The 23,157-nt window shown below is 44.0% G+C and overlaps 1 protein-coding gene across 2 annotated transcripts in view; it reads left to right on the forward strand.

Annotated features, from left to right (window-relative positions):
• Positions 1–23,157, forward strand: part of ABCC2 (ATP binding cassette subfamily C member 2) — a 77,257-nt gene that overhangs the window by 31,444 nt on the left and 22,656 nt on the right. Inside the window, exons 10-21 of one of the 2 annotated variants that reach the window (XM_061162372.1) lie at positions 34–288; positions 1,371–1,436; positions 4,554–4,691; positions 5,205–5,351; positions 7,494–7,578; positions 8,293–8,359; positions 9,776–9,902; positions 13,687–13,863; positions 15,454–15,621; positions 17,663–17,843; positions 21,792–21,912; positions 22,178–22,313. In XM_061162372.1, coding sequence (XP_061018355.1) covers positions 34–288; positions 1,371–1,436; positions 4,554–4,691; positions 5,205–5,351; positions 7,494–7,578; positions 8,293–8,359; positions 9,776–9,902; positions 13,687–13,863; positions 15,454–15,621; positions 17,663–17,843; positions 21,792–21,912; positions 22,178–22,313 — 1,668 coding nt within the window. Of the gene's footprint in view, positions 1–33; positions 289–1,370; positions 1,437–4,553; positions 4,692–5,204; positions 5,352–7,493; positions 7,579–8,292; positions 8,360–9,775; positions 9,903–13,646; positions 13,864–15,453; positions 15,622–17,662; positions 17,844–21,791; positions 21,913–22,177; positions 22,314–23,157 lie in introns of both variants that reach the window. The other variant, XM_061162373.1, reaches the window with a different exon arrangement.

The raw sequence follows: 23,157 nt of genomic DNA on the forward strand, positions 1-23,157 counted from the left end.
TTCATGTGTCTCAATTCCAATCTTTATTTTCAGGCACTGACTCTATCCAACCGGGCCAGGAAGCAGTACACCGTTGGAGAAACAGTGAACCTGATGTCTGTGGACGCCCAGAAGCTCATGGATGTGACCAACTTCATCCACCTGCTGTGGTCAAATGTCCTACAGATTATCTTGGCCATCTACTTCCTGTGGGCAGAGTTGGGACCCTCAGTCTTAGCAGGTGTTGGGGTGATGGTGATCCTAATCCCAATTAATGGAGTACTCGCCACCAAGAACAGGGCTGTTCAGGTAAAGAAACAGTCACTGGGGATATGTACATGTTCTTCAAAGTCTAAAGTTTTCTTACTTTATTCTGACTGGTGATTGGAGTTTGGGCAAGGCAAGGCTCATAGGAGACTTGCCACTGTCCCAAATGAACTTGGCTTTATCTTCCCTTTCCATCTTCTGACCACTTTTAGGGTTTATATCTCCTGTCTTCATTCATGTCCCTAATTGGAGAGAGAAGAGCTGCCCAGGGACCCTGCATATAACTTTTACACCCTGCTATGCTCAGCTGCTCTTAAAAAGGAATTATGACCCTGGTTCTCTATCATAGCACTATAAACTAGCCACACAGAGCCATCACAAGAGCAACCCAGACTTTATGCCTAAATCCTGGCAATAGACCTTGTTCCCACCAGGTAGCAGAGCTCCCTGTGGACAGTCCTTATCTCTGTCAGAAATCATATTCTGGATGGCTGAACTCGATGGTATATGTGACTAAGTCATTCATTTGTTTTGCATTCACTGAGTTACAAATATTGGCCAAAAATTCATTTGGGTTTTCCCTAATGCAGAAAAACCTAAATGAACTTTTTGGCCAACTCAACATTTTAAAAATGCTTACTGCACACCTTATTTCTGGGGGAACATGGCAGCAAATTAGACAAGGCTCTTGCTCTCGGGAAACTTACATTCTGCTTGGGGTGGAGATTCAGGCCATAAATAAGTAACAACAAGGGAAACGCCAGTAGTAATATGCAGGGAATCAAACAAGGTGATGTGATCGTAGGGAGTGGTTTTAGGTCATGGAAAGGCCTCTGAGGAAGAGACATTGAGCTGAAATCTGGAACCTGAGGGTGAGGGAGGAAGACTTGGGTAAAACCTGGGAGGAGGGCACAGTCAGGCCAACACTGTTCAGGCTCAGAAGGGTGGTGAGTGTGGCAGGAGCAGGGAGAGCAAGGAGGAGAGTGGGAGAGACACAGCCCATCACTGGGTACCTCAAGTTCTCACCGAGCAACAGCCGCAAGTACCGCTGAGATTTAGCGTCTGAAGCAAACCTGGACCCGCTCACATGGATGCTTGTTCTGTCTGTTATTCTTTCCTGGCAGGTTAAAAATATGAAGAATAAAGACAGCCGTTTAAAGATCATGAATGAGATTCTCAGTGGGATCAAGGTGAGAAGCTGAGCGTGGGCACGGTGGGAAGCTCTCTGGGCACGGTGACAGCCGCAGTAGCCTCTTGGCCTTAACAACCTGCTTGAGGTTGTGGACTCCTGCCTCTGAGCCTGGGTTGTGTCCCATGACTCCTGATCCATCCAGCCACAAGTCTCCTGTTTCTTCTGCTACTCCTCTCAGGCCTTCTTTTGATCAAGATTTCTATTTATGTATCTTAAATAGCTTGTTTTGTTCTCATGTTTTACTGTAAAGGTTGTCCAATGTGGACAAAAGTCGAGAGAATGCTATAACGAACCCCCATGGACTTACCACCCAGCTCCAGCAATTATCAGCAGGACCTAACCTGTTTCATCTACATCCCCACTACCCACTTCATGCCCTGCTAGATTATTCAAAAGCAAATCTCAGATATTTTGTCATTTCACTAGTAAACACTTTGTGTGTATTTCTAAAAGAATGACTTTAACATAATCACAATACCAATAGCATACCTAAAAACAAATCCTTCTTTGATACCATTAAATTTCCTCAATTGCCTCATACAAGTTTTTTTTTTTTTTTGCAATTATTTTTATTAGTTGGAGGTTAATTACTTTACAATATTGTAGTGGTTTTTGCCATACATCGACATGAATCAGCCATGGATTTACATGTGTTCTCCATCCTGAACCCCCTCCCACCTCCCTCCCCATCCCATCCCTCTGGGTCATCCCAGTGCACCAGCCCTGAGCACTTGTCTCATGCATCCAACCTGGACTGGCAATCTGTTTCACACTTGATAATATACATGTTTCCATGCTGTTCTCTCAGATCATCCCACCCTCGCCTTCTCCCGTAGAGTCCAAAAGTCTGTTCTGTACATCTGTATCTCTTTTTCTGTCTTGCATATAGGGTTATTGTTACCATCTTTCTAAATTCCATATATATGCATTAGTATACTGTATTGGTGTTTTTCTTTCTGGCTTACTTCACTCTGTATAATGGGCTCCAGTTTCATCCACCTCAATAGAACTGATTCAAATGAATTCTTTTTAATGGCTGAGTAATATTCCATTGTGTATATGTACCACAGCTTCCTTATCCATTCATCTGCTGATGGGCATCTAGGTTGCTTCCATGTCCTGGCTATTATAAACAGTGCTGTGATGAACACTGGGGTACACGTGTCTCTTTCAGATCTGGTTTCCTTGGTGTGTATGCCCAGGAGTAGGATTGCTGGGTCATATGGCAGTTCTATTTCCAGTTTTTTAAGGAATCGCCACACTGTTCTCCATAGGGGCTATACTAGTTTGCATTCCCACCAACAGTGTAGGAGGGTTCCCTTTGCTCCACACCCTCTCCAGCATTTATTGCTTGTAGACTTTTGGATAGCAGCCATTCTGACTGGCATGTAATGGTACCTCATTGAGGTTTTGATTTGCATTTCTCTGATAATAAGTGATGTTGAGCATCTACAAGTTTTTTTTATTTTATTTTATTTTTTACTGTTGGTTAGTTTGAATAAGGATCCAAAAACTGTCCATGTGTTGCATTCAATCAATAGTACTTTTAATCTACAATAGCCCCTTGCCTGCCCCCTTCCTGGTCATTTGATAGAAGAGTTTGTCTTATTTCCTATTCTTACCTGTAAATTGGTGGTTAAATATAGAACTTGAGTAGATTTAGGCTTATTTGGGTTTTGTTTTCGTTTGGGATGGGGTTGGAGGGCAAGGGGTTGGGTAGTGCTATGTGCTTCTAAACTTAGTGATGGTGAGTGTTTATGGGGTCCAGGCATTGTCAGCCTAATTCACCCCTTATTCTTTCACCAAGAGCAGTGATTTGTGGCCCTGGCAGCACATTTCAATCTCCTGGAAGATTTGTAAAACCCACTGAGGTTTGGGCCTTACTGCAAACCATCTAAATTGAACTCTTGGGCGGGGGAGTGGGGGGAGCGGTGAGACCCAGGCATGTATATATTTTAAAAGCTCCCTAAGTGATTCCAATATGCAGCCGAGGTTGAAAACCACTGTCATAAAGGTTTTAGCAGCCGCTGTTGATCACTGCCTTGTTCTATTATTTCATTGCCAACAGGTGATGTTTTAATTCCTTTGTTCCTTTGGCATTGCTCAGCGGGAATTCTGTAATGAAGAATGATCTTTAATCAACTAGTTGGCTACTCTAAAATAAAGGACAGGTCGGATAAATATACACTTCTGTCCTCTATTTACTAGCTTTCAAAATAATACATTTCATCAAATTCTTTTTTAATATAGACAGTTTTTGAATTCCTGGATTTTTTTAAAAACTTTTTATTTTGTGTTAGGGGATAGCCAATTAACAATGCTGTGATAGTTTCAGGTGAGCAGCAAAGGGACTCAGACATACATATACATGTATCGGTTCTCCAAACCTCCCTCTCATCCAGGCTGCCACATAACATTGAGCAGAGTTTGGCTGAATTAATGGACTTTAATATTACCCTACACCTCTTGAAAATGAAAAGAGGCCCCTTTTAACATCTGATATTTCTGCACACAGCACTCTGATATACCTTCTTGCCAATGTGGCAAAATGAGAAGATAGACGTGATTTTGAGTCTTAGCTCTTACCACTCACTAGATGGTGACTTTGGGCCAGGTACTTAGTCACTCTCAACCTATTTCCTTATTGTTAAAATGGATACAATAATTCTGAAAGAGTAAGCAGCTACTTCTTCCTGGTTTGCTCAGAACTTTCCGGGTTTAGCACTGAAAGTACCGAGTCCTGGGCAGCCCCCCCTTAGTGCCAGGCAAAGTTTGTCACACTTAGGATTAAGTAAGATAGAGTACATAAAATGTGTACCTTGTAAGCTGTCAACAGATGCAAGCTGTCTTTCTGTTGTTGTTCAGTCACTAGGTCATGTCCGACTCTCTGTGACCCAATGAACTGCAACACACCAGGCTTCCTTGTCCTTCACTATCTCCTGGAGTTTGCTAAAATTCATGTCCATTGAGTCAGTTACCTTCCTGTAATCACCCTTTATAAGCTGAATTTGTACCTCCCCGGTTTGGGGGGGTATTTCCTAAAACCTGTGTGGGTGGGTTGTATCTGATATCCTTCTGGGGCAACAGTGTAAGCTGTGCTCTTCTCTATTATTAGATCCTGAAATATTTTGCCTGGGAACCTTCATTCCAAAACCAAGTCCACAACCTTCGGAAGAAAGAGCTCAAGAACCTGCTGAGATTTGGGCAGCTGCAGTCTGCAATAATGTTTTTCTTATACTTAACTCCAGTGCTGGTGAGTGACAGGAGTCAGTGGGCAGGGTCAGCTTCCTGGAGAGAAAGGTCTGTTTAGAAAGATTAAAGGTGCCTAGCACTTCTAGGCCTGACCCTGAAATCCAAGGAACCTTGACCCACTTCTTAAGTAATCATGCTGTTCTTCCTACCTCACGGCCCCTAGATCTAGTTTCACCCTTGTGAACAATTTGATTACCTGGCTGCCTGGAGTTAACTACAGGGAATTCAGCATGAATGTGGTATCTAGGCATGGTCTGCACGGGAAGGCTTCTCATCTGTAGGAGAAGGAACGCTGATCATAGGAGCCAGGATTCTTAAGCTCTGGTCCTAGCAATGCTATTAGTTGACTTTGTGACCTCAGGCAAGATATTTCCTCCTCTTCTGGGCTCAGATTTCTCTGTAACATGGAAAGGTTGAGATAATTCCTAAGACTCCTTCAACTCTGATACAGTACTTAGAACAAGGCTGCTTGATCCCTTTGGGGAATAGATCACTGATGGCTCTTCTTTTCCAGGTGTCTGTGATCACATTTTCTGTTTACGTCCTGGTGGATAGCAGTAATGTTCTGGATGCACAAAAGGCCTTTACCTCCATCACCCTCTTCAACATCCTGCGCTTCCCCATGAGCATGCTTCCCATGCTAATCTCCTCCATGCTCCAGGTGGGTAGGATCTCTCACTGCCAGTTGAGTGTGCTCAGCTGCTCAGTCATGTCAGACTCTTTGTGACCCCATAGACTGTGGCCCACCAGGCTCCTCTGTCCGTGGGATTTTCCAGGCAAGAATACTAGAGTGGGTTGCCATTTCCTTCTAGCCCTGGTTAAAAATCTTAGATTCCAGAATGACTGGTCTGTCCTTCCTCATATCCAACTTCTGCCGGTAAACCTTCACTTAGAGAGATTGGTTTGGTCTCTGGAGACCAACAGCATGATTTAGTACAGTCACAAGTTCTTTGAACCCCCATTTTTCTGACTATAAACTGAGGATAATCATACCAATCTCATATACCTAACAGGGAGACACGGTTTTGAGAGTGTTTAGTGAGCCTATGATGATTAGCTCTGCTCCTGGAACATTTCTAAGCCCTTTTCTTGGTTCAGTTTCCTCCATATTTTCCCAACACTCTTAGGATATTTATAAAGCATTGGGAAAATGTGGCACAAAAGGAGAGAAAAGGCTTCTCTCTCTCAATTAAAAAAAAAAAAAATTGGCTACACCAAGTCTTTTTGTTGCAGCATGCTAACTCTTAGTTGCGGCATGCGGATCTAGTTCCCTGACCAGAGATCAAACCTGGATCTCCTGCACTGGGAGCACAGAGTCTTAGCCACTAGATCAGGGGACTTTCCTTTGTCCAAAGACCTCTCTTTGTATGAAACCACATGGTGGTAAAACCAAATGCGATCTGGGAGCCTCAAGCTGTCAGAAAACTAAGTTTGGAATCCAGTAGGCTTAAGATGGTCCGGAGGGAGTGTCTGGGTCCTGAAAACTGAGCGCAGTCACTGAGATGGACCAGGTACCAGATCTCAGGAGGATGTTCCCAGGGAGGTGGCAGACTGGTGAGGCAGCCAGGATGACAAAGTGTGGTGACCTGTGTTCATCCGGAGGTGACTGGCTTCAGAGAGTTCAGGCCCTAGGAAGGAGCGGGATTTAGGAGGAGCCCTTCTGGTCTTGGAAGGTGTTAAGAAGGCTGGTAGATCTGGCTGAGAAAGAAACAACACGCTCTTTTTTAGAGTCAGATAGTTTATCACACAGATAGCAAAAGCAGGATCAACAAGGGTGACAACTCTGCAAAACAAAGGGGCCAGATGAGCAGGCAAGTAGGCAGTGAGGCCCTCTACAGGAGCTGATCCATACCGCAGCCATGCAGTTCTATAGCCCACAGTTTGCTCCAAAGAGGGGGAGAGGCAGAAAGTGCAATGCCTGCTTAGTCACTCAGTCACGTCCGACTCTTTGTGAGTCTTTGAACTGTAGCCCACCAGGCTTAGATTTTTCAGGCAAGAATACTGGAGTGGGTTGCTATTTCCTCCTCCAGGGGATACTCCCGATCCAGGGATCAAACCCACATCTCCTGTGTCTCCTACATTACAGGCAGATTCTTTACCTGCTGAGCCATCGCGGAAGGCCCCCAAAGTACAGTACTTCCTCAGAACCCAGGTCGTGACAAGAAGCTGTCTCATGGCAGCCTGCCTGGAAGGGAGGAAATGTGAAACATCCTTGTAAATCCCCCCAACTTCTCCTGTTCCAGGGGGACCACAGGGCATCCTGCCAGTGCTTATGTTACCTGCAATTTAAGCCTGGCCTAAGTGGAGATATGCCAGGTCACTATGGTTCCATGGCCACTTCCTCCACAGAGGGTCCCAGTAGTGATTCAGGGCACTGCCTGGGTCATCAGAACATGAACTCAAAGAATATGCCAGGAGCCCAGTTACCAGAATCAGACAGAAATTTTATCTTGGAAGAAGGCAGAAGACACTTTCTGAATCTAGGTCCGAAGCCCCGAGACCGCACAGGAGAATTAACTTCCCACTCACCCATACCACCACCACCGCAATGAGTTTTCTGAGGGGCTAAAATAGAGCCTCTTAATTTTCCTGTGTTCAGAGTAGGGTGGCTCCCAGGGCTGAGATGTGGCTGAGTCAGGAGTTGGGGAGTGGGTAGGGGGCCAGAGGTTCCAGCTGTGGCAAATCGCAAATCATGGGCAAGAAGCCTGGCAGGTTGACTGTCTGCTTCCACATCCAAGGCTGATGACGAAGTCACACTCCTTGTGCTTGTCATTGAACTTTGTTCCTCTGTGTCCTTCTCTAGGCCAGTGTTTCCACAGAGCGGATAGAGAAGTACCTGGGAGGGGATGACTTGGACACATCTGCCATTCGACATGATTGCAATTCTGGTAAATGAATTTGGAAGTTGCTTCCCATATATATTCACAGTGCTGGCACCAGGACTTTGATATACAAGGGCAGAGCAGCAGCCAACTGAAGGAAAGGGAAAGCCAAGGGACTTATCTTGCATCTATATTTGCACTGGTTATTACTTAAATTTTGTGTTCATTTAGAACAGATTTCTTAGCCAGCCAGATTGCCAAGCAAAGCTGGGCCAGCTGTTTTGAGAATAAGTGGGGAATCCTGCAAAGGACCTAGAAAACAGAAGTCAGGATGGAGCCAAGTATGTGGAATTGGGAAGGGGGGCTGAAGTGAAAGAACACACAGGTTCTAAAGGTTTAAGGATTGAGGGGCAGTCATAGGCAGAACAAGCCATGGTTCTGGAATCCAGGGCAGGAGTGGCTGGGTTTACATGTGGAAGTGGAATTTATACAAGAGACTAGGCAACAGAGGGCCTGGGAATGTACCCAGAGTGTCTGTAGATCAAGAATCTGGGCTACCAACTGGCTTGGGACTCCTAAGTAAATAAAGGACTTTGTATGCAGGTGACGCTTGGTCTCACCCCCGGGGCTTTCATTTGCCTCTTGTCAACTCATGATTTAGCACCAGACAGAGGAAGGCTCTGCTGGAGGAAGGAACAAGGGGCACATGAAGACTGAGAAAAGGCAGATAGACATGTGGGGACCTACATCTGACTTAAAGACAGGAATTTTTCTCAACAGATAAAGCTGTGCAGTTTTCTGAGGCATCATTTACCTGGGACCATGATTTGGGTGTCACAATCCGAGAGTGAGTTGCCTCCTTTTCTTCTTGCTGTATTTTAGGGTTCTTCTTGCCGGTCTTGTTATAGGGAAATTCCATATAATATAACACATAGGGAAATGAGCTGTGCACATGTTCAGTTAGATACTAGTGCAGGTTAGACCCCGGGAGGGATGAACTGACAGCAGTCCCTAGGACTGTACCTGCCCGCCCCCCACCGCCGCTTTCCTCCTGGGGGACAGTACAGCTGAGAACCTGTGAAGACATTTGTTCTCCAGATTGTGGATGGAGGTAGTGCAGGCTGGCAGGTAGCCTAGGTCTCTGGATGTGCCAGAGGATACTCACGAGAACCTGAACTCAATTTAAGTTCATTTATTCACTTAAGAAGAGTTATCATGAAGGGCCTGCCTTCTTTGCCCAGAGGGGATGATGAGAGCTGCTTCTAAAATCAACTTCAGGTCTGGAATTTTTCATCTACAACCCCCCCCTCACATTCTGCCCTGTAGGTCACCCCCTGCCTTAAGCCAACCCTTTCTTGCCACACTCCTGCATGGAGTGTGTTCCTTCAGCGCTACGTGTATGTACCCCAGCCCCATCACTGAGCACAGGCCACAGGGTGCGCCAGGAGCCCGAGCAGGCCAGGCTTCTTTTTCACAGCTGAGCACACCTAATGGTCTTCCTGCCACACCCAGGACTTTCCACACTTCTCTCCCGTTTCTCCATCCTCTAACATGGACCCTGGAGCTTGCCCCAGCATGTGTCAGGCCAGAAGCCCTGAGCCCTCCTAACCTGAAAGCCTCAACTTTACAGAGAGGAGAGTGGACGTAGCTCCCCCTTTGCTAGTAGTAAGTCTAGAAGGAGCCCAGCTGGATGGGCAGGTTCAGAAAGCCTGAGAACAAGTTTCCCATGTTCCTAACATTCTAGGAACTCAACTATTAGGGCTAGAACAGAGAGTTTCCAGGAGCCTGGCCCAGTGTGGGCCCCTACCCAGCCACACTCAGCCAAATCTCGGGAAGGGGGCAGGGCATCTGTGCTCTCAGTGAGCATCTTATTGAATGGCTCTTCTCATTGAATAGTCGAGTTTGGTATGCATTACTCTGTCCCAGCCCCATTAGTTTAGAAATTGAGAGTCCAGGAGAAGTGAGACTCTAAGATCACACAGCTCAGCTGTGGAGAGTTGGGATTTGAACAAATAGGGTCTTGTTCAATGGTGCCACATAGTTCTGAAATTATTTTTCCATTGGAAACTAGCTTTTTGCACAAACAACTTATAAATTAAGCCTTACTCTCTAAAGTCTTAGGAAAAAAAAATTAGAGGACTACTTTGGAACTTTGTATATCCAAGATACATTTTCCAATCTTGAAGGAAAATCTCCTTTGGCATCTGACAAGTGGCATGAGCATCTGCCCTCCACTTCCTTCAAGTACACTTCTGTCTTTCAGTGTGAACCTGGACATTATGCCAGGCCAGCTGGTGGCTGTGGTGGGCACTGTGGGCTCTGGGAAATCCTCTTTGATGGCAGCCATGCTGGGAGAAATGGAAAATGTCCACGGGCACATCACGGTCAAGGTGAGAAGGAATGCCAAGGAGAAGACTCCTGACACTCAAATGTGGGCAGCACTAAGACTGCTGCCTTCTCACGGGGAGAAAGAATCTGATAACCACTCCTGTCAGGTAGCTGTTGGTGGGGTCTCAGAGACATCTCTGAGACTTATAAACTATAGATTCTTTGCCCTACTCCACATGTACAATCATATTCTGGGGTAGATTCTAAAAACCTGCATTTTTAATGAGCTCCCCAGGTGATTCTCATGTGCATACTGCAGTTTGAAAGCTGTTGAAAGATGTCTTCTTTCAAAGTATAGGTAATTCTACTATAATCCATGTTTCTGAAATCCTCCTAATCTACAAAATTGTGCAATAAAAATAAGAGGACTTGGGAGAAAGAGCTGGAACAGATTAACAAAAACATATGTAGCCAGGCTACCAACAAAAACAATAAGAGCAATAACAAGAAAAACAGTAGCATTGTAAAATCTCCACTGACTGTTGCACCCAGCTTCACAATTAGTTCTAGGCCTCTCACCTCTTCCTTTGAGAGCTGGGTGTTCAGTGCAGTTCAGTTCAGTCGCTCAGTCGTGTCTGACTCTTTGTGATCCCATGAATCGCAGCACGCCAGGCCTCCCTGTCCATCACCAACTCCCGGAGTTTACTCAAACTCATGTCCATTGAGTCAGTGATGCCATCCAGCCATCTCATCCTCTGTCATCCCCTTCTCCTCCTGCCCCCAATCCCTCCCAGCATCAGGGTCTTTTCCAATGAGTCAACTCTTTGCATGAGGTGGCCAAAGCATTGGAGTTTCAGCTTCAGCATCAGTCCTTCCAATGAATATTCAGGACTGATTTCCTTTAGGATGGACTGGTTGAATCTCCTTGCAGTCCAAGGGACTCTCAAGAGCCTTCTCCAGCACCACAGTTCAAAAGCATCAATTTTTCAGCACTCAACTTTCTTCACAGTCCAACTCTCACATCCACACATGACCACTGGAAAAACCATAGTCTTGACCAGACGGACCTTTGTTGGCAAAGTAATGTCTCTGCTTTTAAATATGCTGTCTAGGTTGGTCATAACTTCCCTTCCAAAGAGTAGGCATCTTTTAATTTCATGGCTGCAGTCACCATCTGCAGTGATTTTGGAGACCCAAAAAGTAAAGTCTGACACTGTTTCCACTGTCTCCCCATCTATTTGCCATGAAGTGATGGGACCAGATGCCATGATCTTAGTTTTCTGAATGTTGGGCTTTAAGCCAACTTTTCACTCTCCTTCTTCACTTTCATCAAGAGGCTTTTTCATTTCTCTTCACTTTCTGCCATAAGGGTGATGTCATATGCATATCTGAGATTATTGCTATTTCTCCCGGCAATCTTGATTCCAGCTTGTGCTTCTTCCAGCCCAGCGTTTCTCATGATGTACTCTGCATATAAGTTAAATAAGCAGGGTGACAATTTACAGCCTTGACGTATTCCTTTTCCTATTTGGAACCAGTCTGTTGTTCCATGTCCAGTTCTAACTGTTGCTACCTGACCTGCATATAGGTTTCTCAAGAGGCAGGTTAGGTGGTCTGGTATTCCCATCTCTTTCAGAATTTTCCACAGTTTATTGTGATCCACACAGTCAAAGGCTTTGGCATAGTCAAAAAAGCAGAAATATATGTTTTTTTGGAACTCTCTTGCTTTTTCAATGACCCAGTGGATGTTGGCAATTTGATCTCTGGTTCCTCTGCCTTTTCTAAAACCAGCTTGAACATCTGGAAGTTCACGGTTCATGTATTGCTGAAGCCTGGCTTGGAGAATTTTGAGCATTACTTTACTAGCATGTGAGATGAGTGCAATTGTGCGGTAGTTTGAGCATTCTTTGGCATTGCCTTTCTTTGGGATTGGAATGAAAACTGACCTTTTCCAGTCCTGTGGCCACTGCTGAGTTTTCCAAATTTGCTGGCATATTGAGTGCAGCACTTTCACAGCAGCATCTTTCAGGATTTGCAATAACTCAACTGGAATTCCATCACCTTCACTAGCTTTGTTTGTAGTGATGCTTTCTAAGGCTCACCTGACTTCACATTCCAGGATGTCTGGCTCTAGGTGAGTGATCACACCATCGTGATTATTTGGGTCGTGAAGATCTTTTTTGTACAGTCCTTCTGTGTATTCTTGCCACCTCTTCTTAATATCTTCTGCTTCTGTTAGGTCCATACCATTTCTGTCCTTTATCGAACCCATCTTTGCATGAAATGTTCCCTTGGTATCTCTAATTTTCTTGAAGAGATCTCTAGTCTTTCCTGTTCTGTTGCTTTCCTCTATTTCTTTGCATTGATCCCTGAGGAAGGCTTTCTTATCTCTCCTTGCTATTCTTTGGAACTCTGCATTCAAATGGAAATATCTTTCCTTGTCTCCTTTGTTTTTCACTTCTCTTTTTTTCACAGCTATTTGTAAGGCCTCCTCAGACAACCATTTTGCCTTTTTGCATTTCTTTTCCTTGGGGATGGTCTTGATCCCTGCCTCCTGTACAATGTCAGGAACCTCCGTCCATAGTTCATCAGGCACTCTGTCTATCAGATCTAGTCCCTTAAATCTATTTCTCATTTCCACTGTATAGTCATAAGGGATTTGGTTTAGGTCATACCTGAATGGTCTAGTGGTTTTCCCTACTTTCTACAATTTAAGTCTGAATTTGGCAATAAGGAGTTCATGATCTGAGCCACAGTCAGTTCCCTGTCTTGTTTTTGCTGACTGCATAGAGCTTCTCCATCTTTGGCTGCAAAGAATAAAGTCATTCAGATTTTGGTGTTGACCATCTGGTGATGTCCATGTGTAGAGTCTTCTCTTGTGTTGTTGGAAGAGGGTGTTTGCTATGACCAGTGCGTTCTCTTGGCAAAACTCTATTAGCCTTTGCCCTGCTTCATTCCTTTAACAGAGAGGGAATGTTTTCATGGCATCTCCATCAGCATTCTTAGCTTCCCCATAAAGCTAAATTTAGGGGAAATTATAGGTACTTGGAATCATTTCACCAGCCACTACTTGCACCCCAAAGAGGCATGTCTGTAGATTTTTTAGCTTTTCTTCTTAAGATCTTCACATATTGCTAAGCCATTCTTCTTCATTATAAGAAAACATGCCCCTGATTACTTAGCATTGAAAGGCCTGGAAAATTTTTAAAAGCCAACACTTCTTCCACATTATACTGACATTTATTCCCTGATTTACTGATCATTAATGAGATAGTTTACATTAAATAAACATGCAGCATAACAGAGCAGACTCTACAGATTTAACTCTGTCTACTAACTCCTTTCAGGACACTTTTTCCTGCTAATTCATAACCAAGTTTGTCCTCAAACCCAAAGGCATTTACCCTCTGTCTTTTCCTTTGACATGATCAGATTCATGCATCAGCCTGGTGCCCAAATTTCCATCTCTGAGTTCTTGCTTCCTAAGATGTCATCTATCTGGTTTCCCCCATCAGTGCTGGCCCTCTGTTGGTCCTAGTAAACTCACCAGGGTCTGACTAAAACCCTGTTCTAGAAGCAGCATGTGCATTCATCCTTCAGCTTTCAGATCATGGCTAGAGAGTGAAGGTCCAAAAAGGAGACTTTAAATGATGCATGGGATATTGAATTTTTCTCCCTATTTGGTGCAATAAATACATGTACCTTTATAAAGATCAGTTGTCCAGTCAGCCTGACATTTTTTCAAAGCTACGTTCCATTTGTTCCTCCCACCTCCACCAACCCCTCCTTCAACCCTGCATTTCCAGAGGTACAGAGCAGTCATGTGGTCTGATCCTTCCCATCCAGGGCTCTGTAGCCTATGTCCCGCAGCAGTCCTGGATCCAGAATGGCACCATAAAGGAAAACATCCTTTTCGGATCAGAGTTGGATGAAAAGAAATACCAGCAGGTTCTGGAGGCCTGTGCCCTCCTCCCTGACTTGGAAGTGCTGCCTGGAGGAGACATGGCTGAGATTGGAGAGAAGGTATTTGGGACATGAGGGGATCCCAAAAGGTGAAGGAAAAGAGTGGGGATGGTGAAGAAGTCCATGACAATAAAATAGTTGATCAATTTTGGTAGTTAAGTCTGGAACAAATATCAGAAAACTTGAGTTTGCACAATATTTTGTGCAAATAACTCAGAAATTTAAAATTTTGTACCTGAAAGCAAATATGAGTTGTGTAATCTAAAGGAAAGATAATGAACCTAGGACTTGGTTAACTAACCAGCAGCTAACCCGAGGTAGACCTCACAGGTAGAAGGCCAGAGGCAGACCGGAGCTGTCTGAACTCTAATTCTGTATACTAATGTGGGCCAGAGTAGGGCTCTAATAATCTGCAGTGAACACATAGAAATCTAATACATTATTAAATGCCTTTCTTAAAAGTTAATTTTTAATGACCATTTCATAGTATATGAATATAGTATAATTTGTTTACAAATCCCTGATTACTATTTATTTAGGATGTTTTTATCCTCTTTCCCCATTATTAAAAATGAATATAGCAGTCTTTTGGGGAAAGGTCTTGAGGTTAGGAGACTGCAGATACAGTTCTTGTTTCTTAATTCAGCATACATTTCTTGAGTACCTGCTGTGTGCCAGATACTATTTTAAGTGCTGGAGTTATACCCACAAACAAACAGAAAATCCACCCTGATATAGCTCTACATTCTCCTGGGGCAGGAAGCAAAAACAACAACAAAATAAGTAAATTATATGATATAAAATGATAACCTGGGCACACATTTAATTATTAGATTTAAAGTTATTTATTTGAATCAAAGATATTTATTTGTATAAAGGAACTTGTGTTACTGAACCCACGTCCAGCTGCCCACCATGCAACAAAGCCAGCCTACTGACACTGAGTTGTGGTACAGCAAAGTACAGCGTTTATTGCAGGGCCAAGCAAGGAAAATGGGCAGCTAATGCTCAAAAGACTGGAACTCCTCAGTGGCTTTCAGGAGAGGGTTTTTAAAGGCAGCATCTGGGGTGAGGGTTGCAGCTTGTCGACTTTCTTCTGATTGGTTGGTGGTAAGTGACAGGGTGCTGTTTCAGGACTCTTAATCATCGACCTGGTTCCAGCCAGTTTCAGGTCTAAGTGCTTATGGTCAGCGTGCAGTTATCATCCTCCAACTGCATGAGAATTTTTGTTTCTGCAGAACAATTTAGAGATATGCAAGCAGATTGTTACGTATACCCCTTAAGGAGGAGCTAGGGCTCTGTTTTATAGCTGAACTATTGTTTCTTGATTGCTTTTCCTTTGTTTCTACATTCTCTCGCTTCCCTAATTAGTAACTGCTTGAAACTCAGGAAGGCCAGGGAGACTAAAGCTTTTTTTCCTACAAGTAAGAAACAGGGGACACAGAGGGGCTTTTGTACCCAGGAGGTTGCCCTGCAGGGTCCTGCTTTGTTTCAATCCTTCCTTTATGTTCCTTAATTTGAGGGGAACAGGTATGAGCCAAGAATGGGAATAAAGTTTTGGATAGAGATGTTTATCATAAATTCAGTAGAAGAACTCAGTTTTAGGGGGACTCAGTTTCAGTACTTAATAGAAATTATTTTCTTCCTCAGGGTATAAATCTCAGTGGGGGTCAGAAGCAGCGGATCAGCCTGGCCAGAGCTACCTATCAAAATTCAGACATCTATATTCTGGATGACCCTCTGTCAGCTGTGGATGCCCATGTGGGAAAACATATTTTCAACAAGGTCTTGGGTCCCAACGGCCTATTGAAAAGCAAGGTGAGAACTTATTTAAAGTGATGAAGACATGAAGAAGGGCACACGTCTTCTAGGACTACTGATCCTAAAGCAGATTTCCTTATTTTCCTGTCCTCCTGGGCTGCTGAGGAGATAATATCATGCTGGTCTCGCAGGAAATGGCCTGGTGAGGTCTCCCATCTAGTGGTCATAGCTTATGTGAGAACTGGGTAATTTGAACCTTATTCTCTGGTTCCAACACTGAGCCCCTTATTAATTAAGGATGATTAATTATGATTAAAAAGTCCTTAGAGATCTGTGGTATACGAAGAAATATATTTGGTTTTGTCACTAGCTCCTGGCGTAAAACTTGTTCAGTTGCTAAGGTGTGTCCAAATCTGCAATCCCATGGACTGTAGCACGCCAGGCTTCCCTGTCCTTCACCATCTCCTGGAGCTTGTTCAAACTCCTGTGGACATGAGTCCACATGTGATGGGAAGACAAGTGATGGGAGAACTGGAATTTTCAGCCCCAAACACCAGCCTCTGGAGAGGGGAAGATGGGCTAGAGTTTGGATTATAAAAATTCTTGAATAAGGAGATTCCAAGAGCTTCTGGGTTGGTGAGAACATGAAGGTACTGGGAGAGCATAGAAATTCTGCGCAAGCACTCCCTCCAGCAGCAAGTGTAGAGTGGGGGCTGGCAGCACTCTATCTTGTGTTTGGCTTGTTCCCATCAAGATTTTTTTTAATGCTTCTACTCAGGCTGGCAGGGTTGACAGGGCGGCTGTCCCTCTGAGGCCTTTTGCCTCTCTCTCAGATCAGTGAGTCAACAGGAACTCACTTTCCCTCCTATCTTTGGTCCTGGTTTCTGTCCTTAAAGCTAATTGGCTGCATTCATTCTTGAACTGAATACCCACTCTGGGCCTGGTTCATTGCAAATACTGGGCAAGCAGATGAAAAGTTTTCATCTCTGCTCTCAAGTGACGTATCTAATTGGCAGACATATCAAAAAGCAAGCAATAGTATTATAACACAAGAATTATTTTTAATGGCAATCTATACAAACTACTATCTGGTGGGGTCCCCAGGTGGCTCAGTGGTAAAGAATCTGCCTGCAATGCAGGAGACTCAAGTTTGATTCCTGGGTTGGGAAAATTCCCCTGGAGAAGAAAATGGCAACCTACTCCAGCATTCTTGCCTGGGAAATCCCATGAACAGAAGAGCCTAGCAGGTTACAGTTCATGGGGTTGCAAAAGAGTTAGCATGACTTAGCAGCCAAGCCCCAACAACAGACAAACTACAGAGGAAACATTGGAGAAATACCCATACTCCTGGGGACTCAGGAAAGGCTACCAGAATGGTTGACTTTGAGCTGAGACTCAAAGATGGGCATCTTCTGCATCTTCCTGATACGAGTGACCTAGTGTCTGTGGGGCTGTCTGTAGAAAGCAGAGGCAGTGGGCTTGGGCTATTGCTCCAGAGGCTCATCTCAACACCATGACCCCTATTTGAGCCTTATTGCTCATCTACAAGTGTTCATCTTTCTTTGAGTGGAATCCTTGTGTCAGGAGTCAGTGTGGTCCATAAATAGACAACAATACAAGGAGTGCCAAGTCTTCCACACCAGGGAGGGCCTGGGCCAAAGTTCCTTGCCCTGTAATGTTTCTAACATGCTAAAATAATCTGGGCAGTTCTTGTTAGATCAGTGGTTTGCTGGTTAGTGAGAGGGCAGTTAGTTTTGCGTGCCTCAGTTGTATTGATAGCCCTTGATCTCAAGTGACATCCCTAAGCCTAAATCTTGGCTGCCCAGAAAGCTGGAGGGAAATGTGTGCAGGGCAAACCTCATTGTCACTACAGAAAAATAACTGAATATATTCATGATGACAGGAGTCTCATTTTACACACAGGGCCAGATTTTAGGATGAGATGCTGGCAAATAAAGAGGAAGTAAAAGAAACAGGTCAAGTGGTCAGGGCCACATTTGGAAGCAAAACCCCACAGTGACTCTGGTTTTCCTTTTCAAGAGTAAGCTAAACAAGGTGGTCACAGGATCGTCAGCACAACTTACTGTTATTTTTACAGACTCGAATCTTGGTGACACACAGCATTCACTTTCTTCCCCAAGTGGATGAGATTGTGGTTGTGGGGAATGGCACCATCCTGGAAAAGGGATCCTATAGCACACTGCTGGCCAATAAAGGATTGTTTGCTAAGAATCTGAAGACATTTGTGAAACACACGGGTCCTGAAGATGAGGCCACAGGTATGTGAAGAGGATTGGGATAGGATAGAACTTGGGTGTGGAAGGGACAGGAGTAGAAAACTACCACTGTTTACCTGCTAACCTGTTCAGTACCCAGTGAACTAGATTTGGAAGTGAATTAGCCAGAGATCCAATATCTGTTCTTTCTGTATTTTGTGTCTCTGTAAAGAAACACAAACATAGAAATTTTTTAATCTGAGCCAAACTAGGGGCCTATCCGGCTCATCTGGCTTCTGACATGCAATCATAGGATACTCTTTAGAAGACGGGGCTTCCCTGATAGCTCAGTTGGTAAAGAATCTGCCTGCAATGCAGGAGACCCCAGTTTGATTCCTGGGTCAGGAAGATCTCTTGTAGAAGGGATAGGCTACCCACATATTCTTAGGCTTCTCTTGTGGCTCAGTTGGTAAAGAATCCGTCTGCAATGCAGGAGACCTGGGTTCAATCTCTGGGTTGGGAAGATCCCCTGGAGAAGGGAAAGGCTACCCACTTAAGTATTCTGGCCTGGAGAATTTCATGGACTGTATAGTCCATGGGGTCGCAAAGAGTCGGACATGGCTAAGTGACTTTCAGTTCAGTTAGAAGATGACTGGAGATATGGGGTGATTAGCTCTTGTGGGAGAGACTCCAGGGGCAGAAGGGACCCCCTTTTAGGGAATGCCCTGCTTCTAGTCACATATTCCACCCTACCTATCCAGACTCATTAAAATCACTTCCTGAACAGCTTCATAATACCTGGTATTAATAGTGTACTGCTAAATCACTGCTAAGCCCTAACAAAGGAATCTTGACTAACATACCAAAAACCACTGGGTGTTTCAAACCAGAACAGAATCATGGCAGTTGCATAGTCTCAGTATACCACAGGAATAGCCCCTACCTAATATATGACCACTGGGGTCACTGATTAGTTCCAGGCAGTAATGGAGCCCTGGTCTCTGAGGTCCCTCCCAAGAACCTGCCAACAGTCATCCCAGGCATGGTTCTGGGTATCTGCTTCAGGTGGCAATTACTAAGAGGAGGTCAGGACTGAGAAAGCAAGATCTGGAGCGTGCAGGGGCATTCTGAGAATCAATCAGAAGAGGCAGAAACTTCAGAGCCTGGAAGTAGGAGCACATTCAAGCCTCGAGGTCAGAAACATGTGATAGTTTCAAACCACAAGAGTCAGAAAGAAAAGCCTAAATCAGGAAGTCTATAAACACTGGCAAGACAGGTCAGAAACAAAGACTGACCTTTGGTGTCTTAGGTGACCTTAGGATGGTGTGGGCTACAGGGATTGGGAGCCAGCCCAGGAAAGCTGGGCAGGGATAACAGCAGGAAGGAAGGGGTCAGAGCTTTCCATCAGCCTTTATGTGCTCTGGGGATTGGCCTGGAGAAAACAAAAAACACCTGCCTGGGAACTGAAGGTCTCCAGCAAAGGGCAGGGTCTGATGCTGGATCCCCCTGAGTTACTGCTCAGGCAACCACATCACCACAACCTACAGTTTTCTCATTCTAACTCTAAACGTTTTTCTTCTGATTTGCCTGGATCTGAGTTCTGTTTATCTAAACCCTTATGGGTAGACGGCCTCTTTGAAAAATCCTGTCTTTTGTGTACAGAGTTTGCAAACCCTTGTTTTGGGACACACTGATAGGCCATTTCTGAGAAGTTGTGTAAGCCACGGTGCCTGGCATGCTGTTGGCGTGGTTTCCAGGGCTCAAGGTACAGACCCCAGACGGCAGAAGAAAGGAAGGGGCAAGAGGGCAAGGTAACCCATGTCAGTGTTGGCTCGGTGTTTCCTAATTAGCCATTGTAACAAAATGCTACGAACTTCGAACTTCGTGTCTTACATGACAGAAATGTATTATCACTCACTGTTCTAGAGGTGAGAAGTCCCAAATCAAGGTGTCAACAAGATTTGTTCCTTCTGAAGCTGACAGGGAAGGATCTATTCCAGGTCTTTCTCCGAGTTTCTGGTGATTTGCTGGCAGTCTTTGGCATTCTTGGCTATAGGTACACAACATCAACCTCTGCCTTCATCTTCACATGGTTTTATCTCTTATGTGCATTTGTGTCCACATTTCCCCTTTTCACAAGGACATCAGACGTATTGGATCAGGGGCCCATCCCAATGGGCCTAATAGAGATGTTCTCTATTTGGTGAGAACTTTCCTTTAGAGACCCAGATTCAGTCCCTGGGTGAGGATGATTCCCTGGAGAAGGGAATGGCAACCCACTCCAGTATTCTTGCCTGGAGAATTCCATGGACAGAGAAGCCTGGTGGGCTACAGTCCATGGGATCACAAAGAGCTGGACACGGCTGAGTGACTAACACTTTCTTTTCACTTCCTTTACACCTTGAGACATGGTTTCCTGTTGTTTTCTGATCATACTTATCGTAGCTGATTTAAAATCTTTGTCAGTAAGACCAACACCTGTGCTTCCTTGAGTACAGTTTCGGTTGACTGCTTTTTTCTTCTTCCCGTGTACAGCCCCATACTTTCCTGCTTCCTTGTATGGCTCATTTTTTGTTGAAAACTGATCATTTTAATTAGTTTAACAGTTCTGGAAATATAGGCTCTCTCCTCTCCTTCCTCCACCAGGGTTTGTTGTTGTTCCTCCTCCTAATGTTTAGTTTCCTGAACTAATTATGTTAAGTCTATATTATTTATCTCATGTGGTCATTGACGTTCCTGCTTGGTTGGGTTAGTGGTCAGATAATGACCAAGAGGTCAGAGGTTTCCTTAAGTGCCTGCAACCAGTAAGTCACTCAGCCTTTGCTGAGAGGCTCTGTGGAAATGAGGGGTGGGGGGACATGTCTTTTTTAATAAGCCAGAAGGCAATTTACAGTTCCATCTCTGTCTTTCTTGCCTGCTTGCCCAGAGTTTGAAGTTAAGCCAGAGGTAAGGGAATAAGACATTCTCAAGTCTTTCTTGGGTAGGTGTGCAACCCTATACATGTGTATGACATACTTGATTGCTAGGAATATATTGAAGATATCAAAACTCCCTATGAATATCTTATTCCCCAGATTTTTTTTTTAAGTTCTTGGTCAGTTTCTTATTTGCCCCAACTGTTATCACTGACACGGGCAGTTGAGATGTTAAACAACGGCTGACTGTTAGAGCCAACTCCAAGTCAGGCCCAATAAAGACAAGCCCTGTGAATGGGGTTTTCCAGAGGACTGCCAGACTGGTCAAATAATGACAATTGTCCAGCAATGAGGTTTTGGGAATGTTCTGAACCCACACTGTTCCCTCCAGCAGCTGCTAGGTTACAATAATTGTAATTGGCTTACTGTTGGTTTTCTAGACTACAGCAGATCTAAGGAGAGGGCAATGGAAATAGGGTAAATTAAACTACTACAAAGCTTACCATTCTTTCTGAGATTTAGCCTTTTTTCTTAAATAAGTGCTCCTTGGATTTTTGCAAGCCTTTGGTTAACTTCAAAGTTATGGAAAATTTGGTTTTGATCATTTTTGGCCATTATGCTCGTTGCTTTTACAGAAGTCTCAATTTCTGGAGGTCATTACCATTTTCACAGCCCAAGCTGTTTTACCTTTTCAGGGTATGCTTTTTAAAAATGCTTTAAATTATTTGAATTTCAAGCAGAACATTTTAAATTTGCACTCACCTTTTTAGTCAGTTCTGGAGATTATGATCTACTGTTTGCCTCCTATAATCCTTAAAAGTTCTTTCCTGCTCCAAAGGAACTTAGAAGTTTCTGGAAATACTCTTCTTTTTGCCTTTTCTCTTCCAGTGAAATATTAACTCATCTTTCCTTTATTCTGATATTTCTCAAAGAGATGCCCTAATAAATAGTATTTCTGGAGTAAAAGATTCCAACCTGTATGTACATCTGAGATCTCTTGTCAAGGCCAACAAGATCAGAAAAGATTTCGCTCCTTGTTCATGGGGCTATGACAGCTCTATGCAGCTCTCTCCCTAACTTTTGCTGTGTCTCCTAGTCAATGAGGACAGTGAAGATGATGACTGTGGGCTGGTGCCCAGTGTGGAAGAAATCCCAGAGGATGTGGCCTCCTTGTCCATGAAAAGAGAGAATGATCTTCGTCGAACACTGAGCCGCAGGTTGGTCATCTGTTCAGCTGGCAGCCCCCATTACTTCCAGAGTTCCCCTTGATCATTCTCTTTTTCTCTTTTTTTTTTTTTTCCTGAGTGTCCACATGGATGCTCCCAGCTCTCCTTTTGTTTCTGAGCATGGGGAGGAGGGTTGGGGTGGTGTGTTTCCCCTATGATCATCTGCTCTGAAATGCACTGTGATGCAAACAGAATGACTGTGACACCTGCTTCCAAGAAGACACTGGAAGGAAAACCTCCCCTCTCAATCTTTCAGATCTAGATCCAGTAGCAGGCGTCTGAAGTCCTTAAAAGACTCCTTGAAAATTCGGAATGCGAATATCCTGAAGGAAGAGGAAAAACCAGTGAGAGGACAAAAACTCATTAAGAAGGAATTCGTACAAACTGGAAAGGTGAATGCCACAGTAAAAAGTACCATTGGGAAAAAAAAAAAAAAAAGTACCATTCATGAGAGGTGATAGAAGGCTTGAGATTCGAATATTTTTAAGTTTGATGATTTGAATATATTTGAACATATTTATAGAGGAATATGTCTTATGTGCTCTGCCAGTCTTTAAATTTACCATTGAAATGTTAGCAGAGGCTCTAGACACTTTATCAAATCGTACTTCCATGAAGAATGACACATGTCCTGTGAACATCTTCCTACCACACTTCACATAGTAAAAGCAACAAAAATGAGATGCAATTCTGGGAGCCAGAGAATACCAATCTATCAAGCTCATAGCACACAGTTCAAATTAATAAAACTTAAGACCAAGCTCTTAAATTTAAGGTATTAAACATTAATAAAACAAGGTCTGTGGTGTAGCCTTATCTGTCCCATTCTGTTTTTATATCTGTTCCTCTTAATTTCATCTAGAAGTTCATTAATAATCTGATGGTTATTTACTCTGAATTGTATTTCAGCATTGATTATTATCTTGCCCAGTATAGAAATGTGATCCCTTACTAAATTTTGCTACCTGCTATCCACTTTTCCAAAGCACTGCATTCCCCTGTGATTGATATTCTGGTAATTCCTCACCAAAATTCAATAATGTGTGTTAGTTGCTCAATTGTGCCTGACTCTTTGCGACCCCACTGACTGTAGCCTGCCAGGCTCCTCTCTCCATGAGATTCTCCAGGCAAGAATAGTGGAATGGGTTGCCATTCCATTCTTCAAGGGATCTTCCCAACCTATGGATTGAATCTGGGTCTCCTGCATTGCAGGCAGATTCTTTACCATCTGAGCCA

This window comes from Dama dama, chromosome 15 (genome assembly GCF_033118175.1).
Source record: "Dama dama isolate Ldn47 chromosome 15, ASM3311817v1, whole genome shotgun sequence".
In the NCBI taxonomy this organism is placed as follows: domain Eukaryota; kingdom Metazoa; phylum Chordata; class Mammalia; order Artiodactyla; family Cervidae; genus Dama; species Dama dama.